Raw genomic sequence first — 12,574 nt, forward strand, 5'->3', positions numbered from 1 at the left:
ACCTGGAGAAGGAAAGTCAGAAGAGGACGCAATACAAACAGGAGCGGTTTCCCTATTTCTAGGGAATTTTCAGCAGATTCCCCAGTATCTACTGTATCGGGAAAGTGAGAACCATTTAGGGTAGGGTAGCCATGGAGGCATTACTGGCTTCAGTCTTGTTTCCTTCCTTCTCTTTGCTATTGAAATCTTTTGCTTTGATTTCAGTAAGACACCCCACTTCTGCTGACGCCGGATTCTGCAGCCACCTCTCTCTCGTCTCCATGCAGGGCGCGGGAACACGTTTTGGAACGAGCAGAGCGGGTGAGCACAAGAACCCGCGAGGTTCAATGGGGAATCAGTCCCATCCACCGTCTCCAGGCTTCGGAGCCCGCCCGGCCCAGACTACAAATCCCAGGAGACGCCGCTGAGGGACGGCGCGTTCCAGTGATCCTTCCCTCACTCTCCCGGAGAGTGGAGACAAAGGTTCCGTTGGCAGCGCACTGCGGGTTGGTTTATTTTCCTACGGCGGTGACGGAGGTTGGAAGCCCGGCCGACAGCAGGCGGAGGCGTCAGGAGGCGGAATCCTCCTGTCCGGAGCACTGGGGTGGGGAGGGGGGCGGGGAGGAGGGAAGCGAGGCCACGGGCCGCGAACCGAGCCGCCCGGACAGAGCAGGCTAAGGAGATGGAAGGCGACGGGGTGCCGTGGGGGAGCGAGCCCGTCTCGGGTCCCGGCCCGGGCGGCGGCGGATTGATCCGCGAGCTGTGCCGGGGCTTCGGCCGCTACCGCCGGTACCTGGGCCGCCTGCGGCAGAACCTGCGCGAAACCCAGAAGTTCTTCCGCGACATCAAGTGCTCCCACAGCCACAGTTGTCCCTCCTCCCCCACGGGCGGCGGCGGGGCCGAGCGCGGCCCTGCCGGCGACGTCGCCGAGCCCGGGCTGCAGGCGGGTAAGGAGGGCAGCGGCGGCGGAGACAGGGCTGGAGGGAGCAGCTGGAGGGCGGACCGCACCCCTGTCCCTGCAAAACAAGCCGGGAAGGGGCGGAAAGTGGGAGAAGGGCAGCTTGGCGGGGCCGCGGGGCCTGGGCCGGTCGGGTCGGCGAGGCCGTGGGCGGGCATCCCTCGGGGCGGGGGTGGGCGAGGGGCGCCCGGGGCCGCCCCGAACTCCGGGAGCGGGCTCCGGGGCCCCGGGTCAGCAGGCCGTGCGTAGGGGCCGGGGTCCCCCGAGGAGCGGGGAGGGTGGCTCTGAGTGAGGGGTGGGCCGCTGTGGTCGGAGACCCGCTTAGGGATGGAGGAGTGGACAGGCAGAGGAAGAGTAGCAGGCAGGGTGCCCCTGGAGCCCGAGGAGGCCAGGGAACTGGAGTGGATTGTGTGTGTTGTGCGCGTGTGTGTGGTTTTGTGCAATGTTTTTGCACCAATCGCGAGGCAACTCTGTGAAGAAGCAGGAATGTACTCTAAATGGGGCTGGGGTCGCTGAAGCAAATATGTGTCTGATGGGTGCCAGCGAGTTGCCTGAGAGGTTGATCGTGCTTATGGTGAAGAAGTTAGAGAGGAAGGGATGGGTTTTTTGGTGGTGGGGGTGGTGGGGCTGGTGCTGGTGCTGAGACTTATTGCCTTGCTTCTCCCTGGGATGTGCTAGAGTTCCTAAAGCACTTAGAATCGTGCAGGGGCTTTAATCTTTTCTAATTTCTCGCTTCATTTTCAAATGCTCTTGGTGGGGAACCGGAGGGTTTGTTAAGTACTCTGTCTAATTAGGAAATAGATTGGAAGGGAGAAGGGACTGGCGTCCTATGTGGACAAGTACCCTGGAGCCAACATAGCAAATAAGTCAGTGGGTTTAATGTAGTGATTCTCAAACTTAAGTGTGCACTAAAACCAAATTAGCATGAAAAATGTCTCATGCTCTACCCCACAGATAGAGTAGGTCTCATGGGTGGATCCTGAGAATCTAAACATGAAATGCCTCTGGGGTTTCTGTTGGAAGTGGTCTACAAACACACTTTGGGAAGCACAAATTAGTTGCTGATAGCACATTTGAACAGGAGGCTCAGAACAGAATGAATTGTTCAACTCTTCAGAGTTTGTGTGTTGGGTCCTGCATTTCCAAAGTTGCATGTTTGATATCCTAAATTTGTCGGAGACTCCAGAAATGGTGACCCAAGTAAGATAATAAGATTCTGATATGATCTTAAATGATACTATTCCATTTAGTTGGCCTGGATGTAATAAACATGGGAGGAAAGGCATGATAGCTTTTTTGGAGTTGTGGTTTTGACATGTGTGCCCAGAGATTTGCTGTTCTGAAAATGGACCTACCTACAGAGGCTGTCAGAACTGGCAAGAAGGACTAATGTTTTCAGAGATGATCCTCAGAATGTGTACTTTCACCCTCTCCCCCCGAGCAGTGCTTTCTAGCAGCTTCCCTGCTCACAAGTTTTTCTTATAGCTTACCTCAAAGAGTCCTCTATTGCTGTTACTTTATAACAACTATTTATTTTAGAATCACTACTGAAAAAACAGAGAGATGGAGGTTTTCAAGGCACTTTGACGCGGTCTTGTTTTTATTCTTTAAAAGCCAAGTTAAGAAAGACAGATGTACCCTTTGTATTTTGCCTCATTGGCTTTTCTAGTTGACTGCATCATGAACTAATCTTTGCATATTGTATTTAACTAATTCTCTTCACACTCTGGAGTCTGTCCATCTGAAATAAAAACCAGGGTAGGGTGCAGATGACTGGGAACAATTTGATTTTGTTCCATAAAATGCTTCCATTCTTTTCAGTATGGAGAGTTTTGTCCTTGGAGGTGAAAATGAGCTGATATCAGGGAAGATTAGTGAGGTGGCACTTACTATTTATATTTTGGGAATGCCATTTTCCCAGCTGTTTAGGTAACTGTGTTAGAAAGTAGAAACCACTCCTTAAAAGACAACTAGCTCTTGTTTTCTCCTTTTACAGGCTATCTGTGCAAGGTCAAGTTCACTCAGAGATTGTCTCAACTTTCTTTTGTGAATGTTGGTTTCTGAATAGGAACTTGGAATATTAAGAGAAGGAACACTCAAAAAAATTTTTTTATTCCCTTTATCTAACCAACCCCTACCCACCTCCCCTCTGGCAACCACAAGTTCTGTTTTGTTTGTCCCTTTTTTTTTTCTGTGCCCATTTCTTTTGTTTCTTCAGTTCCACATATGAGTGAAAGAAACAGTCAATTCCTAACCTAACAAACCTCTAGAAGTTTTGTGTTTTTTTTTTTTTTTTAAGATTTTATTTATTTATTCGAGAGAGAGAGGGAGCTTGCACAAGTCGGGGGAGCGTTTGAGGGACAAGCGGACTTCCCGTTGAGCAAGGAGCCCGCCATGGGACTCGATCCCAGACTGGGATCATGACCTGAGCGGAAGGTAGATGCTTAACTGACTGAGCCACCCGCCCCCTCTAGAAGGTTTTAATCATCATTTCAGAGTGGAAGTGTACTTCTAGGTTGGAGGTAGTATAGTATTTGAGCAACTGAAGATCATCGATTAACTCCAGATTTTTATTATATCACTTTTAACCACAAAGGAGATGGGAAGGACCCCAGAATAATGCTTTCTTCTTAATTTTGACAGTTTTGTATTCGTTGGAGTCAGTTTAGAGAGTATATAACATACATGATGTTTCAGGAACTAAAAAGTACGTGTGCCTGGCCCGTACAAAGTAAACTGAATTACAAGTGAAATTTCTTTAATTCCATTCCTCCCCTGCTGCCCAAATCATTGGCCTTCTTTTCACCAAACTCCAGAAGATGAGTTAATTTTCCAGCTTCAGAAGTAATGAGAAAAAGACTTTGAAAACTTCTTTGAAAAAAGTCAGAATGGAGTGTTACAAAGTAGCAGAGGGAAAAGTATTTTTCTTGTTTTGTGATCCAACAGAGTTCTTAGCTGTTGTAACATATCATAAACGTTTGAAGACATTGGAATGAGTTGGAATGCTTGCCTCTGTGCTGCATTCCTTCAATCCTGTTTCCACTCCTTAGTATCTGGATGACCTTGGGCACATCACAACTGTGCTGTGCCAGTTTCCTCATCTGGAATCGGAGATTCCGACAGTAGTGCTTGCCCTTAGGGTTGTTGGGAGTTAATATATGGTAATGTGTATGTTTAGAATAGTGCCTGTTACCGTGCTGTGTGGGTATTATAGGTAGGTCATATTATTCCATAGTTATTCAGTAAACATTTAAGTATCTGGTATAGGGGACAAAGAGTCAAATAAAGACATTGGCCTTCACCTTAGGCTAGTGGGAAGCAGTCTTTCCCTTCTATACTTTTCTCCTAAAAAAGAAAAAAGAATTATAATTATCATCATTACAGTGCACCTATTATTTGTTTCTGTTGGAGGAAGGATGAAAAGGACTAGGTAGACCTGAAGTCCGTCCTCTAGAAAGAGACAGTCTGACTTCAACCATATACATAGGCAGCACCTAAAGCAGAACAATGGCGGAGAGCTAAGGTATGGCTAGATTATAGGCATTTTATGGGAGTTACAATTCTTAGATTTTTATAGCTTTTTGCCTTTGGTTAGCAAACAGCTTAGTTTCTCCGACATTCTTCGCCTTCTTTTTTTCACACCTAGTATAAACTGGTTGCCAGAATTTAAAAGAAGAGGAAAAGCACTACTGCACTTATTTGAAATAGACATTTTTCTTGGACTCCTTAGACGGAAATCGGTATAGGTAATTAAGTGGCAGAGTGACATCTGGGGAAGAGACAGAAAACTGGGGAGAAAGGAGGTTGTTTACAGCCTGGTTTCATGGGGCTGCCTTCTTACCCGGCTGCGTGGTGGGAAGCCAGGTTGTGGGGTGAAACAGCCAGAGACTGGGACAGGTGTGCTTTCTAGAAAGTAGTTTGCCCTGATCTGTTTTGGCTCTTCGGTATAACCTCTGCAGGGATGGTCCTGTAATTGTGGTTCTTACCTATGACTTTTATTACCCCAAGCATATCGAAAACTTTTGCTTTCTCTCTCAGTTTTCTTCCTGTATGGAAGCGGTGATAGTGGTTCAAAAGCAAGCACAAGCATTGGAATCAGACCTGGGTTTCCTGTTGTAGTTCAGCCTCTCCTTCACAGTGTGACTTGGGCAAGTTGCTCAACCTCGTTGAGTCTTGGCTTCTTCCTATGTGAAATGGTAGTGGTATGAAATGCTATATATCGTATGATTCCATCTGTGTGAAATGCCCAGAATAGACGAATTCATAAAGATAGTAGGTATGTTAGTGATTGCCAGCGAATGAGGAGAGAGGAAAATGCGGAGTGACTGCTAATGGGTGTGGGATTTCTTTAGGGAGAATGAAAATGTTCTGGAACTAGATTGTGGTGATGGGTGCACAGCTTTGTGAATATGCTAAAAAAGACTGAATTATACACTTTAAGAGGGTGAATTGTATCTAAATACATACATACATACATAAAATGGGAGTGCTAATGTCTGTCTCCCAAAGTTGTTGTGACATTTAGAGATGATCTACTTTAAAGCACTTAGCGCAGGCATATAGTTAGCGCTAAGTAGATGTGGCTGTTTGAGTGTGTGTACGTATGTAGTTGGTGAGCACTAGATTAGGAGGTTGGAGCATGGTAGGTTGGGGGAAGAATAAGAGGAGCAGAAAGATGGAATGTGGGACAGAACAGTTTTGAGCTGGAGCCAGATTCAGCCCCGCGTCTCTAAACTCCCCAGTCCAGTTCTGCTTCTGTGATTCCTTCCTTGTTTTCTGACCTGGCCATGAGAATATAAAATGCACCCTGGCAATGGAGAGATTTTGTTACAAATGAGTCATAGCCCAGCTATGGAGCCATAATTGACTTCAGTGGGAGACTTTATCTGATTGAATTGAGTATAATATGACTCTACCTACCCTAGCCTCATACTCGTTTCTAGTCCCCAACATTTAGGACACCCAGCCCTCCTTTGCTGATTTTGCTACCTCCCATACCCTGGGAGGAGCCTGGGAGGAAGCCCCCCACCCTCCCATCCCCAAACACAATGGCTCTTTGCACCTTTACTTTTATCAGACTCTCCCTTCCTGGGATAATCTGTTTCCCATGGCACAGGGCAGCCCACTATGAAAAGGCTTAGATAATTTTGCCTGCCTTTAGAAGAAAAGACGTAATTACCTTTAAGATGTGCCGTGCGTGTAGTTTAGTCTGAAATGTCATCACTGATTTCAATACATTTAGTTCTTCAGCCTTGGAAGTGGTTTTTAAGGAAAGCATGGATTTAAACAAAAATCCATTCTGGTTTGTAAATTTTGTTTTGCTCTGTCCACTTTCCCAGCATCTCCTTTTATTTCTCTATGCTTCTCTTCTCCATCTCATTTCCTGCATTAAATGTACTTCTCAAAAACGGTCTTTTGAAAATAAAACCTCAAGAAATATGTTGTTGAAGTAAAGGGAAATGTGAATTTCACCTTGTACCTTTTGCTCAATTCCTGTAGGTTCTGGACATACAGAACATGCTTTTGTATATATGTTGTTTTGTTTGTATGATTGCTATGGATGTATTTGTTTTATCCCGCTTACTAGATAGTGAACCCTTAAGGCTAAAGGCTGTGTTTTATTCATCTTTGTATCCCCTGCAATGCCTGCCATAGTGCTTTATACATGGTAGGCAAATAAAATACCTGTTAGGGGCACCTGGGTGGCTCAGTCATTAAGCATCTGCCTTCGGCTCAGGTCATGGTCCCAGAGTCCTGGGATCGAGCCTCACATTGGGCTCCCAGCTCAGCGGGGAGCCTGCTTTTCCCTCTCCCACTCCCCCTGCTTGTGTTCCCTCTCTCGCTGTGTCTCTCTCTGTCAAATAAATAAAATCTTTAAAAAATATATAAATACCTGTTAAATTATTTCCATGGCTGGTAGATATTGGAATGACGTTTTTTTTCCACTTCAGAAGGACGTTTCCTCCCCATAAAAGATAGGGATTTTTGTAAATTTGCCCACATTTTACTAGCTGGACCCCTAAAAAAGAACAGTGATGCATTTGAGAGATGACTGACTAGGCTGGGTTGCATTCTGTGCTGATACCCAAATGATTTTCATGCCCCAAAGAATGAGTTGCATGCAATCCCAGTATGGCGGAGCATCACCATGGTAAGGGAAATAAATCCTTAATATTCATTCACTCAACAAATCTTTATTAATGCCTGATTCAGTAGTGGGCACAGGATACGCAATGGTGAACCACCATCCCACTAGCTGATATTATTACAAGTTGATGTTATGGAAAGAAGGATTAGTGTTTCATCATGTTCCCTCTAGAGGATTGTCTACAAATTGGTTATCTACTTAACTCTTACCTGTCTTTGAGGGCATGGGATAAGGCATATGGGAAGTTGTAAGATTAAATGACATTGACAGAAAGAGGAGTTGAGATGCTTTACTAACTTTCTGACAGAGTTCATAAAAATTAGCCCCAGTCTGTCTTTGATGGAGTAATTGTGATTGTCTTGTTTGTATGGCTCAAAAGCAGAATGCATTCACAAAGATTGTTGTTAGAGTGGCTTTCATCTTCCTAGCTTCTCTCAGAGCTTACTCAGAGGGAAGCCAGCAGGAAGAATATGAGGTGTGTGGGTGGGTGCATGTGGTTATCTCCCTAACAGTGTTAAGACCTAAGGTGAGTTTGGTGTAGGAAAATAGTTCACCTCTGGGGATGAAGGGCTCTGCTTCTTACACAGCGCAGGGAGTCTGGTGGTGGTATTCATAGCCAGGGTATAGAGTGAGTCCACGTGGAAGATGCAGTCTTTCTTGACTCTCAAAGGTTGGTCTGGAGTCCCCCGTAGGATTTCCAGTCTAAGTCTAGGCCACCCCATGCTTTGAAGATGTATTCAATTCTTTGCCAAATGAGGATCCTGGAATCTGACACCTTAATGAAGAACAGATGTAGCTGTGGTGGAGCTAGGTGCCCCTTGCTCAGAGCTATCTCTGAGAAAGTCTCCTTAGATAGGATACTCGTCCAAAGTCCAAACCAAAACTCTCTGAAGCAAAGTTGGCCAGAGCATGGGGACTCCTTGTGTCGCCTGTGGCCCCTGGTTGAAGTGCCCATCACATGCAGCGCTTTCTGTCTCCTTTAGCAGGCAGTGTGAATGGTTTGGACTGTTCCCCCAGCCTTGGGCCATGCGGCTGTGGGAGCCTTTTGACCACAGCTCTCTTTGGAGTTGGGCTTTGTAATGTGCTTCCGTTCCCTGGGGTGGTGTTCTCTGGGCAGGAAGATGGGAAGTAGGACTTGAGGATTGTTTTGCTTTTCACTTGTCTAATGAATAATGCCTCAAAACTATCCCGAAGAATGATGATAGGTTATATACTCATAAAGGCCTTTGATTAAAAACACACACACACACACACACACACACACACACACACACACACACAACTCGCATTTAAAAAAAAATGCTTTTATCCCTTGTCTTTAATCAGATGTTAAAAAAAAAGTCCAACTTTAGCTTCATCAGATTAAGAACTTTAGTGCCTTATTTATGCTGGACATATTTTATAGCTTAGTGGTTTTTACCCTTTCCAGTTGATGTAATGGGGAGAAAATTACATTTCCCAGGATTTTTTTTTTTTAATCAAGCCAAACTTTCCAGAGCAAAGACTAAGGCCCTGTCATAAATGCAGTTAGATTCAAGACTAATTTGAATAAAAGCTCACTCTTTATTTAATTAGAGGGCTAGTGTCTGAGCCCATATGGAGTGTATTTTTTAAGAATATTGTGTACAACATACTATAGCCTTAACTTTTTAAAGAGTTATTTATTTATTTGAGAGAGAAGGAGAATCCTAAGCAGACTCCCCGTTGAGTGCAGAGCCTGAACAGGGCTCAATTCCCCTCTGAGATCATGACCTGAGCAGAAACCGAGTCAAAGGTTTGATTGAGCCACCCAGACACCCCCCCCAATTTTTTTAAAGATTTATTTATTTATTTATTTTAGAGAGAGAGAGAGAGTGCGCCGGGGGGAGGGGCAGAGGGAGAGAGAGAGAATCTCCCCGCTGAGCGTGAAGCCCTGTGTGGGGGGGGGGGGGGCTTGATCCCACACCGCTGAGATCATGACCTGAGCCGAAACCAAGAGCCAGACACTTACCCACTGAGTCACCCAGGTGCCCCTAGCTTTAACTTTTAATATTATGGAGATATGTAGGTGCAAGGGGGCAATGTAGGGGGGAAATAGCCAGTAGGAGAAAAGTCGTTCATACTCTTCCTCTTCTGGCGTACAAGACCCCACTGGGGGAGCCTGTTTCAATTTTTCCTGAGTGAGTGATTGGCCTCCTCTGCAACCTCTTATTCCATGGAGAGAAATGGAGGAGTTCTGCTGCCCCAACTTGGAAACGTGCTTTGTAACTATGGGATACAAGTAGTTACATGGTATGAAGAGGTGGAGAGGTGTTCCCTACTGCTGAGTAATCAGAAGGGACTTCTGCAAGCGATGCAAAGTCATGCAGCTTCTGGTGGTTTCTCATTCAATGCACTGGATGCTTACAGGTAATTTTTAGCAGCTCCTGTCCTGGAGCATGTTTGTGTGTGCTGCTTAGCCTTGAGGATTTGGTTTCTAAGTCTGCTCCTGAACTGCCTACTTAGATGAGTGCCTTGAACTCCCCAGACAGAACCGCCCACAGTACACTATCACAGGAAGGTAGAGGAGAGAGGAGGTGATGTGCCAGGCAAAAGGAGGGGCAGTGAGGAAACAGTTCCTATTTCAGTTCTGTTAGGGCTGTATTTGATGTGTTTTTTACCTGTTGGGCTTTTTGTCAAGTAAAATTCTCTCTCCATCTCCTTTCCTGTGAGATCCAGAACTGGGTACACTTTGCTGGGTATCCTTCTGGCTCATTAAAAAAAAAAAAAATTCCTTTGAAATAATTTCAAATTTACATAAATGTTGCCAGAACAGTGTAAAGAACTCTACCCACCTCAGGCAGATTCCCCAGTTGTTAACATTTTATTGCTTTTGCACTTGCTGATGTTCGTGGGTGTGCTCTAAATCTCTCTCTCTCTTCCTCTATTATATCTGTTTCTCTGAACCTTTTGAAAACAGACTATTGATAGGTGGTCTTCTCTCCTCTAAGCACTCCAGTGTGCCATTGTCCCCAGCAAGGACTTGCTTCTACATACCAGCGCGCAACTCCCCAAGTCAGGGCATGAACAGTGATGCGGTGCCACCATCCAGTGCACGGGCCCCACTCACATTTTGCCAACTGTCCCAAGAATGGCTTTTTTTCTTTCTGATCCAGGATCCTGCCCAGCAACACATGTTGCGTTAGCTGTCATGTGTCTTCGGACTCCCCGAATGTGTAACAGGCCCTCGGCCTCTCCTTGGCATTTAGATCTTGGACAGGTTTAAAGAGTAGGCTTTATATTCCATAGGATGACCCTCAACCTGGATCTGCCTGTTGTTTCCTCACGACTAGACTCGGTCCTGAGCTTTTAGCAAGACGAGGCATGGAAATGATGGAATGTGCATCACATCGGGGTACTTGATGCCAATAACCCCCATCCCTGGAGATGTTAAGCTTTATCACTGGTTGTGTTGCTGTCGTCTAGGTCTCTTCACTTTAAGTCACCATCTTTTCCCTTTGCAGTTGATTAGTCTTTAGTGGGAGGTGTTCTAAGATTTTTGCTGAGAATCCCATTCCTGAAAACACCTCCCTCCGCTAGACCTTAGCACCCATTCACAACTCCCACCTGGCTCAGTGGGATTTTCATATCTATCATCCTTCTGTATTTCTTAGTTGGTATTCCATGGTAAGGAAGAGTTTTCCTTTTCCTTTCTTTGCTTAGCAGTTTATTCAGTTTTTTCAATGGATTATAATCCCTTACTATTATTTAAGAACATTTTTATGCCTGATTGTCCCTGATTTGGTCAGTGATCCCCTCCCCCTCCACCCCAGGTTCCTCTGTCCTTTTAACCCATTCCCATCATGGAGTCATTCTTAATGGTTATTCAGTGTAAGAGGCTCCCAAGGGACAGAAGCTAAGCCATCTCTGGAGCTTGGGATTGGCTTTGTTGGTGGAGCTCCTTCCATCTCTGCATCCCATAAGCTACAGCTGCCCACTGCCTTTCTGTTCCCTCTGCAGCGCCACCGGCCTCAGCAGCAGTTTTGCCTGGAAGGGAGCTTGTCAGCAGGCTGCTGAGTTTGGGCTCTGCATTTCAGGGCTCCCACGGTGTGGAAGTTTCCAGGGCTGGCCCTCTCCCTCTTCCAGGTGCCAGTACAATCTTCTTCTTAAAAAAATCATAAGAGACCTTAACATGACCTCCAGGTAGGATAAGTTACTGACATTTCTGCCAGCTCGACTTTTCAGCTTTCGAGAAGAGCTTTGGCTACTTGAGAACATTTCAATCTCTAATCTCCAAAACCATTCCCGTTCCACCACAATGTACTTGTCCGACTTGGTCCTGAGGATTCTGAAAACCAGACTACCTGGGCATATGTTTTCCTTAAATTCTCCTGGGCTCCTAATGTCTCCCCTGTAATTCAGAAGCCTTTAAATTGAGCTGACAGTCAGAGCTTGTTTGGGAATGATAAATAAATGTTTCGTGGAAGAATTCTTTCTCTCAGCTCCTGGGATTTTTGTACCTCAGTAGAAAATTTTTCTACAGTAGTAGAAAAATTTTCTATGGTAGTAGAAAAACCATATGACATTCACTTCTCAACTTAGGAGTTTGTCTTTTTCTCTACTCTTGGCACATGTAGTTCGTAAGAAATAAAAATGTCTCACTGCTTATTTGTGGAAATGCATATTTATGTCACTGATTACCTGAGCGAATTATTAAATCCTCCCATAAAATCCTGTGCATGTCACTCACTTTCAGAGAGGACTACAAGTTCACTGTTAAAAGCGAGGTAAACAAACTGGACCCAGTAGAGGGAAGTCCTCGGGTGCCAGGAACAAGGCTTGCAGTAGTGACTATCGGGATCTAAATTGACTATGAAGCCCCACCAACTGTGTGAGTTTTAATAGTATGAGAAGGCCACGGTAGAGTCCTGTTCACCTCCGTTCACCTGCTCCATACCATGCCTTCCCTACGTTGGCCGTGCTCTGGCCTTCACTCACCTCTCCAGTGTGTGTTAGTGATGGGAATGGAAAACAGGCAAGGAGTGTGCATTGACATAGATCCATTGCCATTACTCCAGAAACAATTTAAATAAAGTATCCTAATGGGTCACTAGAGACATAAGAGGTCGTTAGCATTTCTTCCCTCCAATTCTTCCTTTTTATAATAGTCTTAACCTCAAATGCAAAGGATAATACAAGCTGATAAGAGGAGCATGAAAAATTTCTCTGAAAATTTATTTTTGTTTTTTTTTTTTAAGATTTATTTATTGTTTTAGAGTGTGCATGTGGGGGTGGGGGGAGGGGCAGGGGGAGAGGGAGAATCTCAAGCAGACCCTGTGCTGAGCGTGGAGCCCGACATGGGACTCGATCCCACAATCCTGAGATCATGACCTGAGCCAAAATCAAGAGTTGGATGCTCAACTGATTGAGCCACCCAGGCACCCCCCCCCCCAACCTTTTCTTTTAGAAAGGGACTCTAGAGATCTTGGGCAGAATAACAACTTTCTTTAAAAAATGTGCACCAGCTAGTG

The 12,574-nt window shown here is 45.4% G+C and overlaps 1 protein-coding gene across 2 annotated transcripts in view; it reads left to right on the forward strand.

Annotated features, from left to right (window-relative positions):
* Positions 1–219: 219 nt before the first annotated feature.
* DSTYK (dual serine/threonine and tyrosine protein kinase) overlaps positions 220–12,574 on the forward strand; it is a 47,510-nt gene continuing 35,155 nt past the window's right edge. Inside the window, exon 1 of one of the 2 annotated variants that reach the window (XM_027611993.2) lies at positions 220–926. In XM_027611993.2, the coding sequence (XP_027467794.1) occupies positions 662–926 (265 nt within the window). In that variant the 5' untranslated portion in view covers positions 220–661. The remainder of the gene's footprint in view (positions 927–12,574) is intronic. The other variant, XM_027611992.2, reaches the window with a different exon arrangement.

This window comes from Zalophus californianus, chromosome 10, assembly GCF_009762305.2.
Source record: "Zalophus californianus isolate mZalCal1 chromosome 10, mZalCal1.pri.v2, whole genome shotgun sequence".
NCBI classification, from domain to species: domain Eukaryota; kingdom Metazoa; phylum Chordata; class Mammalia; order Carnivora; family Otariidae; genus Zalophus; species Zalophus californianus.